This window comes from Arachis hypogaea, chromosome 3 (genome assembly GCF_003086295.3).
Source record: "Arachis hypogaea cultivar Tifrunner chromosome 3, arahy.Tifrunner.gnm2.J5K5, whole genome shotgun sequence".
In the NCBI taxonomy this organism is placed as follows: domain Eukaryota; kingdom Viridiplantae; phylum Streptophyta; class Magnoliopsida; order Fabales; family Fabaceae; genus Arachis; species Arachis hypogaea.
The window spans coordinates 135061433-135082623 of NC_092038.1; the positions used below are offsets into that span (position 1 = coordinate 135061433).

General features: G+C 38.5%; 2 protein-coding genes and 1 pseudogene across 2 annotated transcripts; all 3 read right to left on the minus strand.

Moving 5' to 3' along the window:
- Positions 1-1074: 1074 nt before the first annotated feature.
- Positions 1075-3409, minus strand: LOC114925008 (serine hydroxymethyltransferase, mitochondrial-like; annotated as a pseudogene).
- Positions 3410-17956: 14547 nt separating this feature from the next.
- On the minus strand, positions 17957-18986 carry LOC112735559 (uncharacterized). The gene is made up of 2 exons (XM_025785088.1): positions 18236-18986; positions 17957-18117 (listed from the first exon to the last, which is right to left on the minus strand). Exons 1-2 carry the CDS (start codon positions 18984-18986, stop codon positions 17957-17959), a joined length of 912 nt encoding a protein of 303 aa, XP_025640873.1.
- A 243-nt stretch (positions 18987-19229) lies between these two features.
- On the minus strand, positions 19230-20240 carry LOC112735560 (uncharacterized). The gene has a single exon (XM_025785089.1). The coding sequence runs from the start codon at positions 20238-20240 to the stop codon at positions 19230-19232; it is 1011 nt and encodes a 336-aa protein (XP_025640874.1).
- Positions 20241-21191: the final 951 nt, after the last annotated feature.

The window sequence follows — 21191 nt, forward strand, 5'->3', positions numbered from 1 at the left end:
TTTTATAATTAAATAAAATATATGGGGTTAATTTGTAATTAAAATTAGTTCAAGAACTACGTAATAATTGATAAAAAAATTCCAAAAACATGTTTTCTACTTGGACCACTAAGTGGTCCAAAGGTTCCTGGACCAGCGAATCCTGTGCCAGGTTATTTCAAAAAAGAGTAACTCGGAGTTAGAAGACTAATATGTTTGGGTTTAGCTAGCTGGGGAATACTCCTATAAAGATGCTCCAAACATCTTTTTTTAAAGTTGTTGACATGTCATATTTTAATTGGTATCTAAAAAATCAGTTAATAAATTATTTTTTAAATCCGGTTTTAAAACCCGGTTTGACTCTGTTCGGTTTACATAAACCGAACCAGGTCATGCTTAATTTGTTTTTTAAAAATTACTGATATGACATCGTTCAGTAATCCTAAACTCTGAGTTAAGCCCCCACTTTGGTCTTTGAGATTGGCGAGTTGCACTGAATTCGTCATTGAGATTCCAATTGCACTAAATTAGTCTCCCAGATTCGAAAAAATGCACCATGTTAGTCCTTCTTCCAATTTCCGTCACCGGAGCACTGATGCCGTCAGTGACGTGGCCAGTTCTTGCTATGCTGGACCCAGCAACGGTTAGATGACATAGCAATAAATTTGATTAGCTCCAATTTATTCCTTGTCCCCTTTTATAACTAAGATTTCTGCTCTAACTTCTTCCTCTTCTTCTTCTACCCACTTTTCCTGGTTCTTCGTCTTCTTCCTCACTGTGCAGCTTTTTGGATTTAGGATCATGAGTGCAAGTAGGAGCCAGAGTTTCCTGCGGTCAAACAGAAGAATCTCCAGAAGAACCAGTAGAGCATCGAGTGTTCCAAAGTAGTGTGGGTGTGGCTGCCGCCCTATTCTCCGGTGGTCCACAACAGAGGCTAACCCTAACAAAGTCTCAACTAATAAGAATTATACATAAATAGATATGTAATAAAAGCATTAAATTTTTATGAATAACTACAAAGTGATTTCTATCTAATCCTTGAAGAAATTACCAAAAGAAATTACCAATAACCCATGAACTTGATAGATTTCATTATCACAGGAAATGGTGGATGATGAAAATTGAAAATACCTGGTATTCATGAGAAAGATGTCCACCATGAGGAAGATCAAGTGCCATGATTCTGTCATGAGGTTTTAGCAATGCAGTATAAACTTGAAAATTTGAAGGAGACCCAGATAGAGGCTGAACATTCACTGCAGTTTATGGGTAATAACATATGAGAAAAATTGACACCTAAATATTTTAAAATAATCTACTGAATATCAAAAAAGCTTATGAGCATTTATTTTGAAATTTAACCAGCAAAAAGTCTACAAGAGAATTCAACCTAAATGCTACTTCTGAATTCTGAAGAAAAACTCGTGTGCCTCAAGTGGTAGAAGAAAGAGGAAAAAAAAATAATCACAAAGAATAGATCATGTCCACCTGCAAGCTTAGAACAATTAGAACACCATGCCAATGACCAACAAGATGAAATAATGTGCAATCAACAAAGCCAAATAAAAGGGTATACCAATATAGTTATTGTGCAGTTACCTCCCCATTTAGCTGGATCCAACCTAAATGCCTCGAGGGCACGCTTCTGACATAGTCTTTCTGCCATATCAATGTACCTTACGAAAGAAAGGCAACAATTTTTTAATTGGACTAGAAGCAGGAGTCCAATAATAAAATCCAAAATGCTAGCCACTGTATATTATTGTGTTTGTTGAATTATCGAGAGGTGAACAAACACAAAGAAGAAAAGTGAGTGACATATTCATTTCCACCATAATATCTTGCACCAGGATATCCTTCGTTGTACTTGTTAGTCATGACTGAGCCAACAGCTTGCATTACAGAGACTGAAGTGAAATTCTCTGACGGTATCAATTCAAGCCCCTTCACCCCCAAAAAAGTGATATTTAGATAAGTCATTCTAATAAGTACAAGCTACTGAAAAAAAGAAAAAAATGAGTTCCAATCCTTATGTAATGTTCTCCCTAGGTGCGGTAATTTTGAACAGAACCACGATTAAAATAGAAATAAGTTTGTTGTTCCATGGTCTCCGCAATCACATTGCACGCAACAATTGTAGCTGCATAAATGAAGAGTCTCATGACCAATAACATGTATGTAAATAAATTACCTTCCATTGCCTAGCTTTTTCGAGCTCAATTATATCAGCAATCTAAGGATCAACAACCTCAAGTGGGGCATTCAATTGCTTTGGCCACTGAAAATCTCAACAATTTGAAATCGAAACCATCACACTACAACCACAATTAACCTTCTTTTTTTCCTATAGTAGAGATGAATTGAAGTGATATCTTACTGTAATTCCTGGTCTCTCTTTGTCGTAGACAGCTTCATCATGATTTGTTGGTTCTGTGATGTTGGGTGGTGAAGTGTTACAGCCAGGGCAGTGGGCTTATTGTCTTCGATGGGTGCTGATTCTTCCACCATTGGAACAGAGCATAAAAAGAAACCCTTAAACACAGTCCCACAAAACATCAAAATAAAACCCTAACACAAAATCAGCTTTAAAACTTGTGAACTAACAATATACAAAACACTTAACCATGATCAACACACATCACAGCATTCCATTAAATTTGAAAAAAAAATTCATCCTCACTAACCTCAGTGACGACACAGAAGATCCCTGTAGTGGCAAACATACTCTTCCGACAACTGCACAGCGAACGTCATATTCCAATGGTCTCGAGAAATCCTATTGCAGCCACCTGTTGCTACTTTGGGTCACTCATGGAAGAGAAACCTTTTTTTCTCTGCACTAATGGAGAAGTAGAAGACAAAAAGTAGAAACAAAAAAATGGTGCCTAATGTTTTATTTCTCATCACATACAAATGACGTCGTTCAAAGGGGTGTTTAGCGCCAAATTAGAAACGACCTCGTCTCATTCTGTCCAGCATGGCAAGAACTGGCCACGTCACTGACGGCGTCAGTACTCCAGTGACGGAAATTGGAAGAAGGACTAATGTGGTGCATTTTTTCGAATCTGGGGGACTAATTTAGTGCAATTGAGATATCGAGGACTAATTCAATGCAACTCGCCAATCTCAGGGACTAAAGTAGGGCTTAACTCCCTAAACTCTACCTTCTCCTTACTCAACGTCACTCTTCACTGAAGCTCTCGAGCTCTCTCATCTCTCTCGCTGTGGCTCATTGCTCCCGCACCGAAGCTCTCTCCTTCTCTCATCTCCGGTCTCCCTCACTGTGTCCGGACTGGCACTCAAGCTCGTCGTCGCTCTCTCGGCTTCGGTCTCTCTCACAGTCTCTGGTCTCCCACTCAGTCTTGCTCGCTCGCCTTCCCTGCCGTCGTCGTCGCCGACGGCAGAAGCAGCAGATCCTAGGACTGGTCATAATCGTCTCTCCCTGTCTTGTCACCGTCTTGCAATCAGTCCCGCGCCTTCGTTGCTCTCGTCGTTGCCGGCGGCAGAAGCAGCAGGTCCCGTGGCTTCCTCCTCGCTGTCAGCAACTCTCACCGTCAGCTTTCTTCGCGCAACCAGAAGCTGGTCCTGATTTGGTGAGTCCCAACAAATTCCCCTGTTCTTTCCTTTTCTGCTTTGTTGCTGTGTTTGATTTTGCTGCTGAAAATATCACTGAACTACTTTTTTTGTTGCTAAAAATAATCACGGACGTGAATTTGTTACTGATTATCACTGAACCATCCATAATTTGTTGTTGAAAATATCACTGAGCTAGATTTTTTGTTGCTGAGAATCATCACTGAGATGAATTGGTTCCTGATTATCGTTACTGAACTTTGAATTTGTTGCTATTTTACTCAAATAATTATTTAGCTAAATCTTTTTGTTGTTGAAAATCATCACTGAGTTGAATTTGTTAGTGATTGAAGCTTGACTACAATTCCTCTTGGTATGTTGCATTTCCTCTACATAATTTGGTTTTAATTTATCGATTTCTGCTTTAAGGTTTGATGGTCTTGGTGTGGTTATTTCTAGAGATCTTTCAATTGGAACTTGTCGTTTTATTTTGGGAGTTAGGGATAAAGATTCTGATTCATCTACTTCTCAGATAACAACAACATATAAATATCATCTGTGCATTCTGTTGGTAATTTTAATCATCCAATGGATTTTTAAGTAATGTGTGAATTTAGAGGTTTCATAGTTGGAGTTTTAATGGATGATGGATATAGAAGTAAAAGTAGAATTAGCTAATGTAGTTTGTGTAAGCAATTAGAAACATACCAAAAAGCATTTTTGGTCTGAAAAAGTAGCATTATTTATTAGGAAGCAACTTCACAATGCTGAAACCCAAAGGCTGAACCATAGTTTCAGAAATTCTCCATCTAAAACACCTGGTTTCTTGGATGATTATGCTTTTCTGAACTCTGGATTACTAGATCTCTATATTATGCCTTTCTTTGCATGTATAATTCATATTTAACGTTGAAAAACACATTCTGTGAGTAGTGTGTTATTTCATGTTTCATTTTTACCATAATAGTCGTATTTAATTGTTTATCTTTTGTTTGTCACGAACCTCAGGTTTCAAGCTCTGTGTTAAGTTAATAAATATTCTAATCCTCTTATGTTGCATTTGGTTTTTTATTTAAAGGATCGAGCTAATGAGATATACAAGCGGGTTGAAGATCAGAAGTCTAATAGATGAAGAAATCAGGATGCATTATTGGTATGAATAATCAAGCTGTCAAAGCTGCCAAGCCTTTGAAGAACCTTTTGTAGCCCTTGAAATGTAGAGCAGAAAAGAGCATAAAGGCCATATTTACAATTACATCTTAAATGCCATGGGAGCATTCTGTTTTGGCCGTATTTTTTAACCACTCTACTTGATATTAATTCAACCGTTCATTTTGGTTCACCCTCCCTATTTGATGATTAATTCTTGGGGAAGGAGGGGCCATTGATATCAAAAATTGCTCGACCTTGTAAGAGTTCAAAAGGACATAAGAAATAATGTATAAATCATTTTTAGTCGTACAAGCAAGTTTTTATCTCTCACGAACAAATTAACGTTGTTTAATTAATGGACTAATAATAATTAAACCCAAATCGGATATGCATGGGCATGGCTCTTGTATAAGCTCAATTTGCTAGTTTATATTGTGCATTAAACAGTAATTGTAACATGCGTCGCTACACTCCACAATGTCAGAAAGAATCCAAGCAAAGCCGAGTGCCACTACAAGTCGCTACACTCCACAATGTCACTTAGAAAGAATCCAAGCAGAGCAGAGTGCCACTACAAGTTGAAGCCTCTCGATTTCGTACATGATTATAATATTTAAAAAGAAAGATAAAATAATAAATAAAAAATTCATTATTTATATAGATAAACAAAAAAAAAACGTATAATATCAATTCAATTTTAAACTTCTACATAATAACAAATAAGATTAACACAATATTTAAAAAAAAAGATAAAATAATAAATAAAAAATTCATTATTTATATAGATAAACAAAAAAAAACGTACAATATCAATTCAATTTTAAACTTCTACATAATAACCAATAAGATTAACACGTAAATACAACAAAAGATTGAACAAATACACATCTGTGTGTGGCATGTCACCAAAGAGAATATTCTCATTTGCCATTCTATCAAACCAAGTCAAATAAGTAGCCAACCCATGATCAATTAGGCTCTTTGAGTAAATAGAACTACCATAGTGATCTGAATGATGGAACTTCCTGTGAAGTAGTTCTAATCTCCAAAGTTAGAGGCACAAAGACAAAGGTATACTCAAGTCACAAATACGAGCAAAGACAGATCAGTCTAATGCAAAGAGTTGGGCTTTATAATTTTTTACTTTGGACATAATGGAACTCATAAAAATCCAAATCTTGTGCACAATGTGATTAAAACAATTCAGCAGTATGTTTGTCTTGTTGGTGCAATGGTGCTCATCAAATTAGGAATTGATGGTGTCTATTTGAGTCAAATCTATTTTAGGCTTTTAGTCCTAAATTTTCAAACAAAATGATATTAGCTTCTATCTAATCTTATTCTTGTATGTAAGTCAACTTCATACTTACAATTCAAAATATAAAATTTCAAACATTGCTTATTGGTAACGGCAACTTCTAACATCCAACATATTTAATGAAACAAAATCTCACAAACAATTATGACATAACATTTTCTTATATACATATATTAAATTTGCGTGAGTTAAGACACATTATATACCAACGAACTAAACACAATTCTAAAATAAAAGAGTTAAGTTTAGACAAACCAATCTAAAACTCAGTCATCTTGTCCTTCAGTTTTTTTTTTCAAAAAACTGCAAAAAAGTTTAATACAACAGATGGAGATAACATTAGTCAAACATTAAGCAAATAATAATTGTTGTATAATACTATTACTTTAGATAATAGTCCAATAGTGTGATCCAATATTATTGGTAGATTTCACTTTCTGCTATCTCTTCCTTTCAAAATATTATTGAATCCTTTCAATAAACCTTGCAAGAAATGTAGTATTAATTAAACTATTGTCTCTTTAATCTAGTATACAAAAGTTGAAAAATTTTGATAATAAAAAAATACTCGTACTACTTCTTTTTTCTTTTTCTTTAAATTAAAAAAAAAAACTTTTTCCATAAACCAATCATAAACCAAAAAAAGCTAACCCAAAACAGAATCACAGAGAAGGCCACTTCATTAATGCTTAGTAGTATATACACCTAAATGAACAATTTTCTAGCCTAATAAGAACAAATTTCCAGTCCTCAAATCTACGTGACTACAAAACGTAGTATTTTTGGAATTCTACAAAATGTAGTGCAAGCAGGGATGGTCTCGCTGATTCAATTCATAGAATACACAAACAATGCAAAAGTAATTCAATTCGCAGATTTCTACAGGTAGATAAATACAATCAGGGATGATTTCAATACCACAAATTGCAGTATAACCATCATCTCAATAAGTTATGAAAGTAAAAAAATTATAAAAAAATCTCAGGACTTCAATTCATAGATTAAAATTTAACACTACTTATCTATGAAAAATGGAATATTAAATGAACAAATCAGTTATACATTATGCAATCATGACATGAATTAAGATCAGAGCCACTAACCAAGGTCACGGTGGCAAGCAATGTCACGGTGGCAAGCTAACGATGATGAGGAGGTGGTTGTCCAGGCAGCGGCTAGAGGACCTATCTTTAGATGGTCCTACATTGGCAAAAGAAGAGAAGATGGAAACATAGTGGAAAAGAAGATTGGTCCTGTGTTGGGAAAAGAAGATTGGTCCTGTGTTGGCTAAACGGCGACTCACCCAGCTTACAAACGCTACAACGGCGACGCTGATGTTGTAACACCCTAATTAGCCTAAGCCTTACCTCGCATCGTAAAGCAAAAGTTAATCAGAGACTACGACAGTTCTAAGCTCATACATATAATATATATAGATAGAATAGTATAATCTAGAAGTTCGATGAAGGATATAGCTCAAAAACAGGAGTTTAAAAGTGCAAAGCATACAAACGAAGCGTCTAACGTAGGGCACAAGAAACAGATGTGATAGGAACATAGATAATAGTATAATAGTGTAATATCATAAGGAACTAGCCACGACTCGCGAAGTTTAAGCCGGCTAGCCAAATATACAGACAAAAAGGAAACTAATGTTTAAAAGGGCTTATACAAGTTGTATTCTCTCAAAACGTGCCTCTGGGTAAAACAAAATACAAAAGTGAAAGATATATATAAACAAAATAAATAAAAAAGAACTCAGAAATAATGGGATCCTCCGCTGCTGTCACCTTCCAAAGCAACTCACCGACGTGGGTTGCAACCTGCATCTGAAAAATACAACAAAAATATGGTATGAGAACCGGAGGTTCTCAGTATGGTAACAGTACCCAGTGATGTAGGATATAAGACCCCGAGACGCCAAAGGAAATCCTAGATTTCATATCCATCACAAGATCCAACTTAAAGCATTCTAAAACCATAAGACATAAAATATATATAAAACCTTAACATAACTAAACAGGGCACTCTATCTTAAAGGATTGCTATTCTAACCAAACACTGCTGTCCCACAGCCTTCGCCAACCTATCCTCCATGCGATCCCATCGCCACCGCCTTCCGAACCTCCTCAATCCCAGTAGAAAACACAAGTATATACAATACAAGTAAAGCACAGATAGAAGCATATAAAGCAAATAATTCAAATAGCAAATAAGCATATTATACAAATAGGCAAACCATTTCAAGTAGTCAAAGCATACAAACAGATAGAAAATGCATATGATGAATGCTTGTCCTATTGGCTCGTGATATCACTTGTCGGTCTATAAATGCCAAACTGACACACCCTTTCGAATGTCGCCTTTCTGCCACTTCCGAGGATATAGCGCCTGGCCTGCTCTTGTTCCGAGGATATAGTGCCTGGCACACTACCATTCCGAGGATATAGTGCCTGGCCCACTCTTGCGGCAAAAAAAGAAAACAACAATTACACATAACTCATCACAAATCATTCCAAGGATATAGTGTCTGACCCACTCTCTTTCAAGCACTATCGCTCCGAGGATGTAGTGCCTGGCACACTTTTCACGTCCAACAAGCCCATCCACCTCAAATCATTATCAGTCATCACCATTTCTCATCTCAATCCACTTTCAATTATCAATTCTCAACATTCCAAGGATATAGTGCCTGACACACTCTCAACATTCATATCTCTAAAGTTCATCAGAAGCCATTCCACTCTGGACTCATTAGTCCATCAGTTTCTAAATTCACATACCAACCTACCTTCACAAGCCATCAAATCATCCTCATTACACCCGAAACCTAAACCTCCGTCTTCTAATATTTCATAATAATCATCAACTAAAACCCTTAGATTATCTCCCATATGCCCATACTCGAAATTAAGGCCACAAGCCTTAAAATGGTGTTATAGAAGCTTACAACCTTGTTGGGAAGGTGAAATAGTTGAAAATAAATTTTAAATTACGAAACAGGTCGTGTGCGTCCGCACAGGGGTGTGTGTGCGCACACAGGAAGATTTTGAAAGTGTGCGTACGCACAGGGGTGTGCATACGCACAGGTACTAAAATTTATAGAGTCTGTTCACTCGCACAAGCTGTGCGAGCGCCCCTAACAGACGTCCCTTCCCGACTTGTGCGTGCGCACAAGGCTGTGCGTCCGCACAGGTCGTAATTCTTCATTGATGTGCGCGTGCACAACCCGTGCTAGCGCTGCTACCAGAGCCATTTTCCCTGCCTGTGCGTACGCACAGGTCTGTGCATCCGCACAGAATAGAATTTTTGCAGGGTTGTGCGTGCGCACAAGGCTGTGCGTCCGCACATATCAGAAAATCCTGAAATTCTGCAACTTTGCAGAATTTCAGATTTTTAACACCAACTTTGAATAATCATAACTTCCTCTACAAAATTCCAAATTTTACAAAATTTATATCAATTTAAAGGGTTTTCAAAGATCTTTAATTATAGATAAGTTTCATCAAATTTTAAAAACCGAGGCAAAAGTTATGATCAGGCAAAGTTTATCAAAAACCAACTTTTACCCAAAAACACAATTTCCTCAATTCTTTGAAAAACATAACCAAAACCAAACCAAACCAAACCATTCCAAACTCCAATTCTCATTAAAATCAACATCCCATGACCCATTTCACCAATCCTACCACATATTTCTCCACCTTACCTCATCCTCAATATCAACATCAATATATTACATGTTTCAAACCTCATTAACAATTTTCCAACTACATTTCCAATCAATCCACATCGATTTCACATTTATCAACACAATTCACTCCTCAACTCCACAAGTCATTTATACTCATCATAACACTATCAGTTATCAATATCTAACTCAAAATCATCATTCCATCATACATCATCAAAACAATAACATCCAACAACTCATTAACCATTCAAATCCAATCCTATCCTATGGGTCACTAGTCTAAGTGTCCATGAATATTATATACTACATAGAGGAAACCGAAACCATACCTTAGCCGATTCTCTTTATGAACCAAATGAGCTTTCCACCAAAATCTAACCACCAATGTAACTCCAACAAGCACCAACAAACTCCAATCTCACAATAATCAAGCTCTATACATATAAATCACCAGAAAATCAACCTAGGGTTCCATTTAAACTTAATATCACAAGGGTTTAGTTGCTCTTACCTTTTTCAACAGATTTGATAGCAAAAATCCAATACTAAGCAAGGATTAGAGCAAACCTAAACATAAAAAATCACAAAAACTCATCTAACCCAAAGCCCTAAAAACCCGACATTCAGAGGAGAGAAACTGGAAAGATTTCGAACTTTTCTTACCAGTTTCTTACATGGGTTTTGTAGGGCTCTTCACAAGGAATGCGTAACCGCTGACGGCACGCAAATCGGAGCACTGTAGCTCAAGATATTAGCTTGGAAAGATTGAAGTGAATAGTGCTCAAGGGTTTCTCTTCTTCCCCTTCTCTTCAGCTGAGTGTGTATGTGTTTGAGTGTGTTATGAGTGTTTGGGTTCATTAATGAACCGCTGCGAATCGAGATTGGCCTCTGTTCCAATTAGATGTGAAAAATGCCTTCCTGGGCACTCCGGCCTTGTAGTACCTCGCTATCCTCTGTTGGTAAGTAGCCATTCTGAACTGAGCTTGCTTTCTTAACTCTAAAATTAGGTCGAAGTTGGTCCTCAACTCTTCTTCTGGACTTGGGCCCAACTTAGGCCCGGTCCAATCTGTTAGCATTTTTAGCCCGTTTGGCCCAACTTCGGGCCAAACCTTTAACACTAACGCCCAATTTTCCATCTCTAATATTTTTCTAAGGTTTTCGGCTATTTTCACTGCTTCTCGTGCAGCACTGAGCAGACTTAAACTGGTTTAACCGGTTCGACTATCGGTTCGCAATTTTTCACGGTTTTTCGCAGAAAACACATTTTCTGACTCAGAAAAATCTACTGAGTCCAAAAATCACATTTAAATCCCCAAATTCTCATCCTAACCTTTCGAAATTTAATTTATACATTTAAATAATTTTATCCGTAAAAAATTCGGTTCTTACAGATGTCGTGCTCGACGTGCTGGTCATGTGTTCTGCGATGGGAGAAGATGAGTGGCTACTAACTTCAGCGTGCAACGGTGATTCACCCAACTCACGGTGGCTACCACGACAGCAACGAGGTGGTGGTCCTGGCGCGGGCGTTGGAGTAGCGGCTCCAGCTGAGAAGATGATGGTTTCCTAAACCGAGAAGATGAGCATATGCAATAAGTAGATAACTGAACCCTAATTTGATTTGGCAAAGGGTACACTTGGAATTAGCAATTTTGAATGTGGGTATTTTGGATAGAGTTGTAGTGACTTTATATAAAAAATATTAACTCAAACCGGTTTAAAATTTAATTTATCTAATTTTTTATTGAACCGATTTATTCGGTCTAACTTAAACAAAATTAATATGATTTAATTAATTATATGTGTTATAATTTGATTGTTTGAAATAAAAATTCTTTAAAAAAAGATATTTTAAACATCTTTATGTAAGTGACTTCCTAGTTAAAAAATCTTAGTCTTATTAAAATGTTATGTGTAGTACATAATTTAAGAATGAATTGTAAGACCACAAAAATAAAGGACTAGATTGGATTGACCAAAATAAAGAAAAATGAGTTATGCTTATGATGTTAGAAAAGTTTTTGTTTTTTTGGAAAGCCTTAAATAAAAATGTCATAAAAAAAATCTATAAAAATATATAATTTAATAATTAAAGTTGTGACCACATGTATTGGCAAGATAAAAGATGGTGATAATATAACTTTTGGATTGAAAATTAAGTGTTAATTTTTTTATGAAAATTAAACACCATTTCTTAAAAATTAATTGTCAATAGCAATTATCTTTATTTACTTGTATAGTAGAGAGTATGGTACTCCCAATTAACATGAATAAGTGAATGAAAATACAAATAAAAATAAGAAACATGAATACGAGAAAAAAAAAAGTAGAAATAGAGAGGTTATAAAAATAAATTAAAATAAAAATATGAAGACTTTTATCTTAATAACAAAATAATTGGGAGTATCGTACTCTCTACGTTACAAGTAAATAAAGGTTATTGCTATTGATAATTAATTTTTAAAAAATGGTGTTTAATTTCATAAAAAAAATTAACACTTAATTTTCAATCCAAAAATTATATTATCATTATCTTTTATCTTGCCAACAAATATGGTCACAAATTTAATTATTAAATTACACATTTTTATAGACTTTTTTTTATGACATTTTTATTTAAGGCTTCCCAAGAAAACAAAAAATTTTCTAACATGATTAATGTTCCGTTCCAACTCGACCGAGGTATATGGCTCCTTCTCCGATTGCTCGGCTTTGGGAAGAGCTATACGTCGTTCAAGGAGAGTGATGGCAAACCTCGGTAAGGCGAAACACAGCGGCGGGAGCACCTGCAAAAAGTACTCCGACGCTCAAGTCAGAAGAGAGTATTAAGAAATTAATACGAATAAAAGAATGAAGGTGTGTTTTGTGACCTGACTTCTTCTAGGATTTTTTGGCTTGTTTATATGGATGAGTGGAGTGTCATACTTGCCTCGTTAGTTCCGGTTTTCTTGGTTGAAGGGTGCATGCCGTTATTGATAACGGTCTGGTGTTAGTGCTTGACTTGTTTTGAATCTGTTTTCAAGGTTTGCGTTGATATCTCCGCCTTATTTGGTCGGTTTTGGTTTTTACCACATTTTGGGGTACACATCATAGCCCCCAAATTTGTCTGGCTTTGCTTTTGAAAGTCAGGCAAGCTTTTAGTACGGTCGGCTGGTTTATGTGTTTTTGGCGCGCAATTTTATTTTTGATTGCTTCCGTGTTGAGTTGGGTTTTCTTTTGTAGTTTGGACTTTCATGTGGTACGTTTAATCATTGACCATGGAAAGAAAGAAAGGAGAAAATACCGGGGGCGCTAGGAGGAAATTTAAAAGACTTTTATCTCGTGAGATGTGTTTTCATTTAATGTGCCTTCTCACCGTTTGGATTTTTGAAACCCAGAGTGGTTATTATTTGTGTTACCCACTAAGTTAATGGACTTGTAATAATAATTGTTGCGTTTTCAAGATTCTTGCTCTTTCGAATTCTTCTTCTCCAGTTGACTCAGCATGACTTCTAAAGGTTAGTTTCCTTCTTCAAAGATTTTTGTTTCTATTTTTTGCTATGGCGAGAGAGAAAGAAAAAGAACAGCAGAAAGTAGCAGAAGTGAAAAAATATGACCCTTATCACTGGGTTCATGATGACGTTAAGACTCGCTCATCGTCGTATACGAATGTAGAGTCAATGCGTGAAGTGAAAGGTTTGAAATTTGTGAAGAATGATTCGGGTGTGTCAGTTGAGCTTCTCCCCTGTTCTGGCGAGGATAGGGTTTGTGAGAGGAGGGAGGATTGACAGTATTTTTACATGTATGTCCCGTGTCTTACTGAGCTTCGCGTAAGTTTTTCTTTTTCTGATTTTGAGTGCGATGTCTTGACTCAACTTAACTGCGTGCTCTCGCAGTTGCATCCAAATTCTTGGGCCTTTCTTCGCGCCTTTCAGTGTTTAATGGAGTTTCTTTCTTTTCCTTGTTCTCTGTCTGTGTTCTTTTCGTTGTTTCCGTCTAAGGGTGTTCGCAAAGGCTTGTGGGTTTGCCTTAGTAGCTTTCCTGGTCGCTCCCTTTTTCTGCTTTACAAGTCTTCTTTTAAAAATTTTAAAACCCTTTTTGTTAAAGTTTGATCGGTTGAGACCGAATATCCTTTTTATCTGGATAATGAGCTTATTGAAAGGTTACCCCTTTATTGGTGTTCGGAACCGAGCCAAATCTTTGAGGCTACTGAGCGGAGCGAAGAGGAGGATTCTTGTTTAGAATTTCTGATAGAAAGCTTTTCTGTCAGGGAGTGTTTGTCTATTCCCGAGCTTCTGCGTTTACATGACTCTGGCGATAGTGAGGGTTTGAAAACTTTCATAGGTAATCTTTTTGTCTGCTCTCAGCATGGTTAGTGTTGTATTTTGCTAATATTGTGTTTTGTGTTCGTAGGTGGGTGAGTTCCTCATCTGGATCCTTCTCGTTTTCAATCTTTTCTTAAAAAGAAAAGGGAGAAAGATGTGGGAGGTTATGGGATTTTGAAGGAGGGTGGTGGGGAGGTTGCTCAGTGTACTGCTCAACCTGCATCCTCATTTAAGAGAAAACGAGATGATACCGAGAAGTCTCTAGAAGTTATTTCCGAGGGTGATCAAGAGGTCATCGGCAGTGGTAAATTTGCTTTTGACAGGCAGAGAAAACTTCATGGTTTTATTCCTAGTACGAGCTCTCATTCATTGTGGAGCGATCAATTTCCAATTGCTGAATTGTCTGATAGGGTTTCTCAATATCCTGGCGACATACTTATGACTCGCCGAATTGGTATGGAGGGAATGAAAAAATTTATTCAGGTCAGTTTTATGTCTTTTCCCTCTTCTTTTTTCTCTCTTTTTTTTACATAGTGTATTTGCTTGGCTGTAGATTGTTGCATCAAGGTTGATGTGTGTTGGCCGAACGACTGAGCTGCTTGGGGCCGAGCAGCAGATAACTGTAGATAAAGTAACTGACCTGGAGAGGTCGTATAAGGAGAGAGTTGCTGAGCTGGAGATGTCATCCAAGGAGAAGGATGAGGTTATTGTGAATGTCACAACAAAGGGGAAAGAATCTGATGAGGAAGTTGTTCGTCTGCGGGACCAGATACGGCTGCTGCAAGTTGAGATTAAAGAGAATGACATATCCAAAGGGCAGTTGACCGCCAGGGTCCACGAGCTGGAGGAGGTGAGGATGGAGATATTTTCTTCTGGGTTTGACCGGGTTGTTAGTCAAGTATCCGTTTTAGCCCCTGAATTTGATTGTGGTCAGCTCGATGTGACCAAGATAGTTATTGGTGGGAAGCTGGTTGTGGATGGTACCATTGAGGATCATGATGAGAATGTCCCTCCTTCTTGAATTGTGTAAATTTTATGTTTGTTCATATATGTTTGATTGTTCTTTTGGTGAACTGTAGCAACATTTTGTTTGTGCTGACCGAGCTCTGGTCAGTTTGACTTATTAAGTATTTTGATGGTATACATAACTATGAATGTTTGGTTTAATATTCTGTATATTTATAAGTAGAATAGGAAGAGTAGAAATAGATCGGTTATGCATGTATCATTGTCCAGATTTGATAATTTGACAATTTGGGCGTCCGGCCTCGTTAAAACCCTCCTTAGGTAAAACCCTCTTTTTAGGACAAAACCTCTAAGGGGAAAAAGAGTACCTTCATCCGCGAATTTGTACAATTTATGATCTATACAACTTTAATGAAGAAATATTCTAATTTCCTGATAATGGGTCGCCTTGTAGTGTTTGGAGTTGGTAGGCCCCCATTCCGAGTACTTTCGCGATTCGGAATGGTCCTTCCCAACTCGCAGCGAGTTTGCCGTGTGTTGGAGGTTGTCTTGCTTCCTCTGTTCTTCTGAGGACTAGGTCGCCTTCATTGAATGTCCTCGGCATTACTCTCTTGTTGTGTCTTCTCTCCATTAGTTGTTTCATTGCTCTTTATTTGATAGCGGCGATGTCCCTGTCTTCTTCGGCGAGATCTAGCTCGGCTTTCCTTATATCGATATTGTGATTTTGATTGTATAGCTCAGCTCTTAAGGTAGGATTGCCGACTTTGATCGAAATCAGTGCCTCTGTTCCGTAGACTAGCTTGAATGGTGTCTCGCCTGTAGTAGATTGTATTGTCGTGTTATAGCTCCATAGTATTTCTGGGATCAATTCTGCCCATTCACCTTTTGCATCACTGAGCTTTTTTCTCATTGCCTGCAGTATTACTCGGTTAGCAGCTTCGGCCTGCCCATTTGTTTGTGGGTGCTCGACCGAGCTAAATTGATATTGTATGTTAAAATTTTTCAAGAATGATGCAAGTCTGTTATCTGTAAATTGTCTACCATTATCTGATATGATCTCCTTAGGTATTCCAAATCGGCATATGATATTTTTTCATATAAAAGATCGTACCTTTTCGGTAGTTATTCTTGCTAGTGGTTGTGCTTCTATCCATTTTGAGAAATAATCAATTGATACTAAAAGAAATTTTACCTGACCTGGCGCTATTGGGAATGAGTCGAGGATATCCAGCCCCCATCTGTAGAAAGGCCAGCTTACCTCCATGCTGTGCATTACCTCGGCTGGCTTCATTGAGATGGCAGCGTGCTTTTGGCAGTTGTCGCATGTTTTGACCTTTGATATATAGTCTCTCTTTATCGTCGGCCAGCAGTATCCTGTTCGGATGATTTTCACTTCCAGAGCTCGTCCTCCTATGTGGTTTCCACGCACGCCTTCGTGGACTTCATTCATGGCGTCATTTGCTTCGTCCTTGCCGAGGAATTTCAGTAATGGGTGTGAGAAGCCGCATTTGTAGAGTTCTCCCCCTATTGTTGTGAAAAACTTGCTTTTCGTTTAAAGTTTTGGGGGTTAGTCTCGTTTCTGGGTATGACTCCTGTATAAATATATTCAAGAAAAGGTATTATCCAGTCGTTGAGATGGTTAATGTTCGTTATGCGTAATAATTCAATGCTAGGTTTTTCTAGTGTAAGTTGTGATAGTGCCGATGTGTGTGTGCTTGCTCTAGTAGCAGCGAGCTTAGATAATATGTCCGCTCTAATGTTCTTCTCTCTATGCACATGCGATATGATGAATTTATCAAATTTTGAAATAAGATCCTTTGCTATGAGCCAATATCTCTCTAACAAAGGATCTTTTACCTGGAAATCTCCTTTTATTTGTTGAATCACTAAGAGGGAGTCACAATGTACTATTAGGTTCTGCACTTGGCAGTTGAGGGTGAGCTTGAGTCCTGCTATGAGCGCCTCGTATTCGGCCTGATTATTGCTTGCCGAGAAGTTAAATTGGAGAGATTGCTCGACCATTACTATGTCTCCCTCCTTTAATACTATCCTGGCCCCACTTCCTTCTCGGTTTGACGCGTCGTCTACCTGTAACTCCCAAATCTGCTCGTAGTGGTGCTCGTCAGGTGTGAGTTCGGAGACGAAGTCTGCTAGGGTCTGTGACTTCAGGACCGGCCTTGATTGAAATTGAATATCGAACTCAGAAAGTTTGATAGACCACTTGGTCAATCGTCCTGCCAGTTCTGGCTTTATTAATATATGCCTTAATGGTTGGTTCATCCTTACAATTATTGTGTGGCTCTGGAAATAGTATCTGAGTCTCCTTGCTGTTGTTACTAATGTTAAGGCCAGCTGTTCTATTCTGGGATATCTTCTCTCTGTTGATTGCATGACTTTGCTGACGAAGTATACTGGCTTTTGTGTTTTTCCTGCCTCAGTAACAAGGGCCGAGCTTATAGAATAATTGGAAACAGATAAATATAAATATAAAGGTTTACCGACTTCCAGGCTTTGTAGTACTGGTGGTGATGACAGGATGGCCTTAAGTTCGGCGAACGCTGTCTCGTATTCCTTTGTCCACTCGAACTTTTTACTTTTTGATATCGTCTGAAAGAAGTGATATGATCGGTTTGATACTGCTGGCAAGAATCGTGACAGGGCGGCCACTCTCCTTGCCAGTTGTTGTACTTCCTTGATTGTTTTAGGACTTGCCATGTTAAGTATTGCCTCACATTTTTTAGGGTTCGCTTCTATTCCCCACGAAGTCAACATGAAACCGAGGAACTTGCCTCCCTGTACCCCGAAAGCGCATTTCTCTGGATTGAGCCTCATATTATATGCTCGGATCTGATTGAATACTTCTTTGAGGTAATCGCAGTGTGATCTTTTTGGTGTGTTCTTGGCAACCATATCATCCACATAGATTTCCATGTTCCGACCTATCTGTTGGTGGAATACCTTGTCCATTAGTCACTGATATGTTGCCCTTGCATTCTTTAGACCAAATGGCATCACTCTATAACAAAAATTCCCATGTTCAGTTATAAAAGCTGTCTTGCTCTGGTCTTCTGGATGCATAAGGATCTGGTTGTAACCAGAATATGCATCCATGAAGCTTAAGCTTTTGAAACCTGATGCATTATCTACTAGTTTGTCAATACACGGCAGTAGGTAGGCATCTTTTGGGCATGCCTTGTTGAGATTTGTAATGTGTGCTCACATGTGCCATTTACCTGAATTTTTTCTTACCATTACCACGTTTGAGAGCCACGTGGTGAAGCGGATCTCTTTGATGAAGTCGGCACAGCTTCTTGGCTTCCTCTAGAGCTGCCTTTGCCTTTTCCGCCCCGAGGTTCCTTTTCTTTTGAGCTATAGGTCGGATCATTCTGTCGATGGCGAGCTTGTGGCAAATGACATTTGGGTCTATTCCTGACATATCTGCCGAGGTCCAGGAAAACAGATCGGTATTGTCTTGTAGTACCTTTATGAGCTCCAATTGTTCTTGTCCTTGGAGTGCTCGGCCGATGTAGGTGAATTGTCCTGGTTTTGATGTCAGGAGAACTTTCTGGAGCTCATCCGCTGGCTGGGGTCTTTCTTGGGTGTCCTCCCGAGGGTCAAGTTCTGCTAGAGACAGTACTTCATTCATGTTGTGGATTGCCTTGACCTCTTGTTGATACTTTTGTCTCGTGTCAGATCTTTTTAGGCTTGCATTGTAGCATTGCCGTGCTTGTTGGCAATCTGAGTGGAGTGTTGCTATCTTGCCGTCCTGTGCCTGAAACTTAACACATAAATATAAGGTCGACACTACTGCTCTGAACATGTTCAGAGCAGGTCTTCCAAGAATAATATTGTAAGGACTGGGGCATTCGACTATAAGATATTGTATATCAATGGCCCTTGATAATGGGGTGTCCCCCAGTGTCGTTTCTAACCATATATAACCTTGAATTGGGACCCTTTCTACTGAGAATCCTACCAGTTCTCCGGATAAGGGTTGCATGGCTTTTTCAAATAATTTCATTTTTTGAAAAGTAGACTAGAAAAGAACGTCTGCACTACTACTTGGGTCCAAAAGGACTTTTCTTATCAATAGTTCACCTATTTGGATGAAGATTACTACTGGATCGTCTAAGTTCGGGATGGTCGAAGATACGTCAGCCTGGCTGAAAGTGATTTCGAGATCGGTTGTATTCTTGTTGCTTCGTGGTGCCGCTCCTTCGATTGCCAGCATTGCTCGATAACTTCATTTGCGTGCCGCGTTTGTCTCGCCTCTCCCGGTGAATCCTCCGGATATGTAGTTTATGATTCCCTTTGGTGGATTAGGATTGGACCATTTATTGTCGTCCTTGTTCTCCGAGGTTCGTTGGCGCTCTTCTCGGTCTCGAGTGTTTTCCTTGTTTCTTCTTCCTTTGACATATTTGTCCAAGAGGCTTTGCCGAGCTAACCTTTCTAATAAGTCTTTGGCGATTACACATTCGTCTGTCATGTGCCCGTACTTCTGATGAAAAGTACAGTGTTTGCTTCTGTCTACAAATCGTTGATCCTGGTAACTTCCTGCTCGGGCTGGAGGTTTTATGATTTTGACATTGAGAATCTCTTTGATTATTTTTTTTCTCTTTGTTTTGAATCTGGTATAGTTGTCGAATTTTGGGGTGAGCTTGAACTGCTTCCTTGGTTCTTTATTGTTTAGAGATCTTATAGTCTTGTCTTCTTCTTTCCTAGGTTGTTTTCTTTCTGTTCTCTCAGCCTCATGGAGTTCTTCGATCTCCATTTGTTCAGCTACTCTTTCTCGGAATTCCTTCAGCGTCTTCGGTTTAGTCACTGCGATTGTCTCCCGGAACTTGCCGGGTCGAAGGCCGGCCTTGAGGGCGTGCAGGTGGACTGCTGGGTCTAGATCTGGTATTTTCATGGTTACTTCAGCAAATCGAGTCATGTATTCCTTTAAGCTTTCGTGGTGTCCTTGTCGGATGGTACCGAGGTAATCTAACCCGTGTACGTATATCCTTGAACCTGCAAAGTAGTCAATGAAAGATCTCGCCAACTCTTCAAACGAAGAGATCGAAGCTGCAGATAGTTTAGAAAACCAAAGTAGTGCAGCACCATCAAGATAAGTAGGAAAAGCTCGACAGAGTATAGGTTCATTGTTAGCGCCGTTAAAAAATATCATAGACTGGAATTTTTTAACATGAGCCCGGGAGTCACCAATCCCCTTATATGGCTCAAGAGAAGTGGGTAGCACAAAGTTTTTGGGCATCTAGAAGTTGGTGATCTCTCCGGAGAATGGGTTGTCCAAGGTCAGCTTCTCTTTCGGTGGGTTGAGACACAATGGATCGGTGTTGCCTTGAGCCGAGCCTTTGGAGTTTCCTTCCTCGTGTTTTTCAGCATTGTTGCGGATGGACAGTTCGGCTATCCTTCTGACCTCCGCCTGTAGTTCAGCAATTTGAGCTAAGAGCTCCGTTTGTGTGGGTTGATGAACTCCGTTGTCAGCCATGCCTGAGGATTGGAGATCCTGTTAAAGAAAAGAATAAAGAGCCAGATAAAGAAAGTAGTAGGGTTAGATAAATTTCCGAGCCCCACGGTGGGCGTCAAATGTTTCGTTCCAACTCGACCGAGGTATATAGCTCCTTCTCCGACTGCTCGACTTTGAGAAGAGCTATATGTCGTTCAAGGAGAGTGGTGGCAGACCTCGGTAAGGCGAAACACAGCGACGGGAGCACCTGCAAAAAGCACTACGACGCTCAAGTCAGAAGAGAGTATTAAGAAATTAATACGAATAAAAGAATGAAGGTGTGTTTTGTGACCTGACTTCTTCTAGGATTTTTTGGCTTGTTTATATAGATGAGTGGAGTGTCATACTTGCCTTATTAGTTTCGGTTTTCTTGGTTGAAGGGTGCGTGCCATTATTGATAATGGTCTGGTGTTAGTGCTTGATTTGTTTTGAATCTGTTTTCAAGGTTTGCATTGATATTTCCGCCTTATTTGGTCGGTTTTGGTTTTTGCCATGTTTTGGGGTACACGTCAATAAGCATAACTCCTTTTTCTTTATTTTGGTTAATCCAATCCAGTCTTTTTTTTTGTCTTGCAATCCACTCTTAAATTATATACTACAAACAGCATTTTAATAAGACTAAGGTTTTTTTGGCTAAACCCAAACATATTAGTCCTCTAACTCCGAGTTACTTTTTTTGAAATAACCCATCACAGT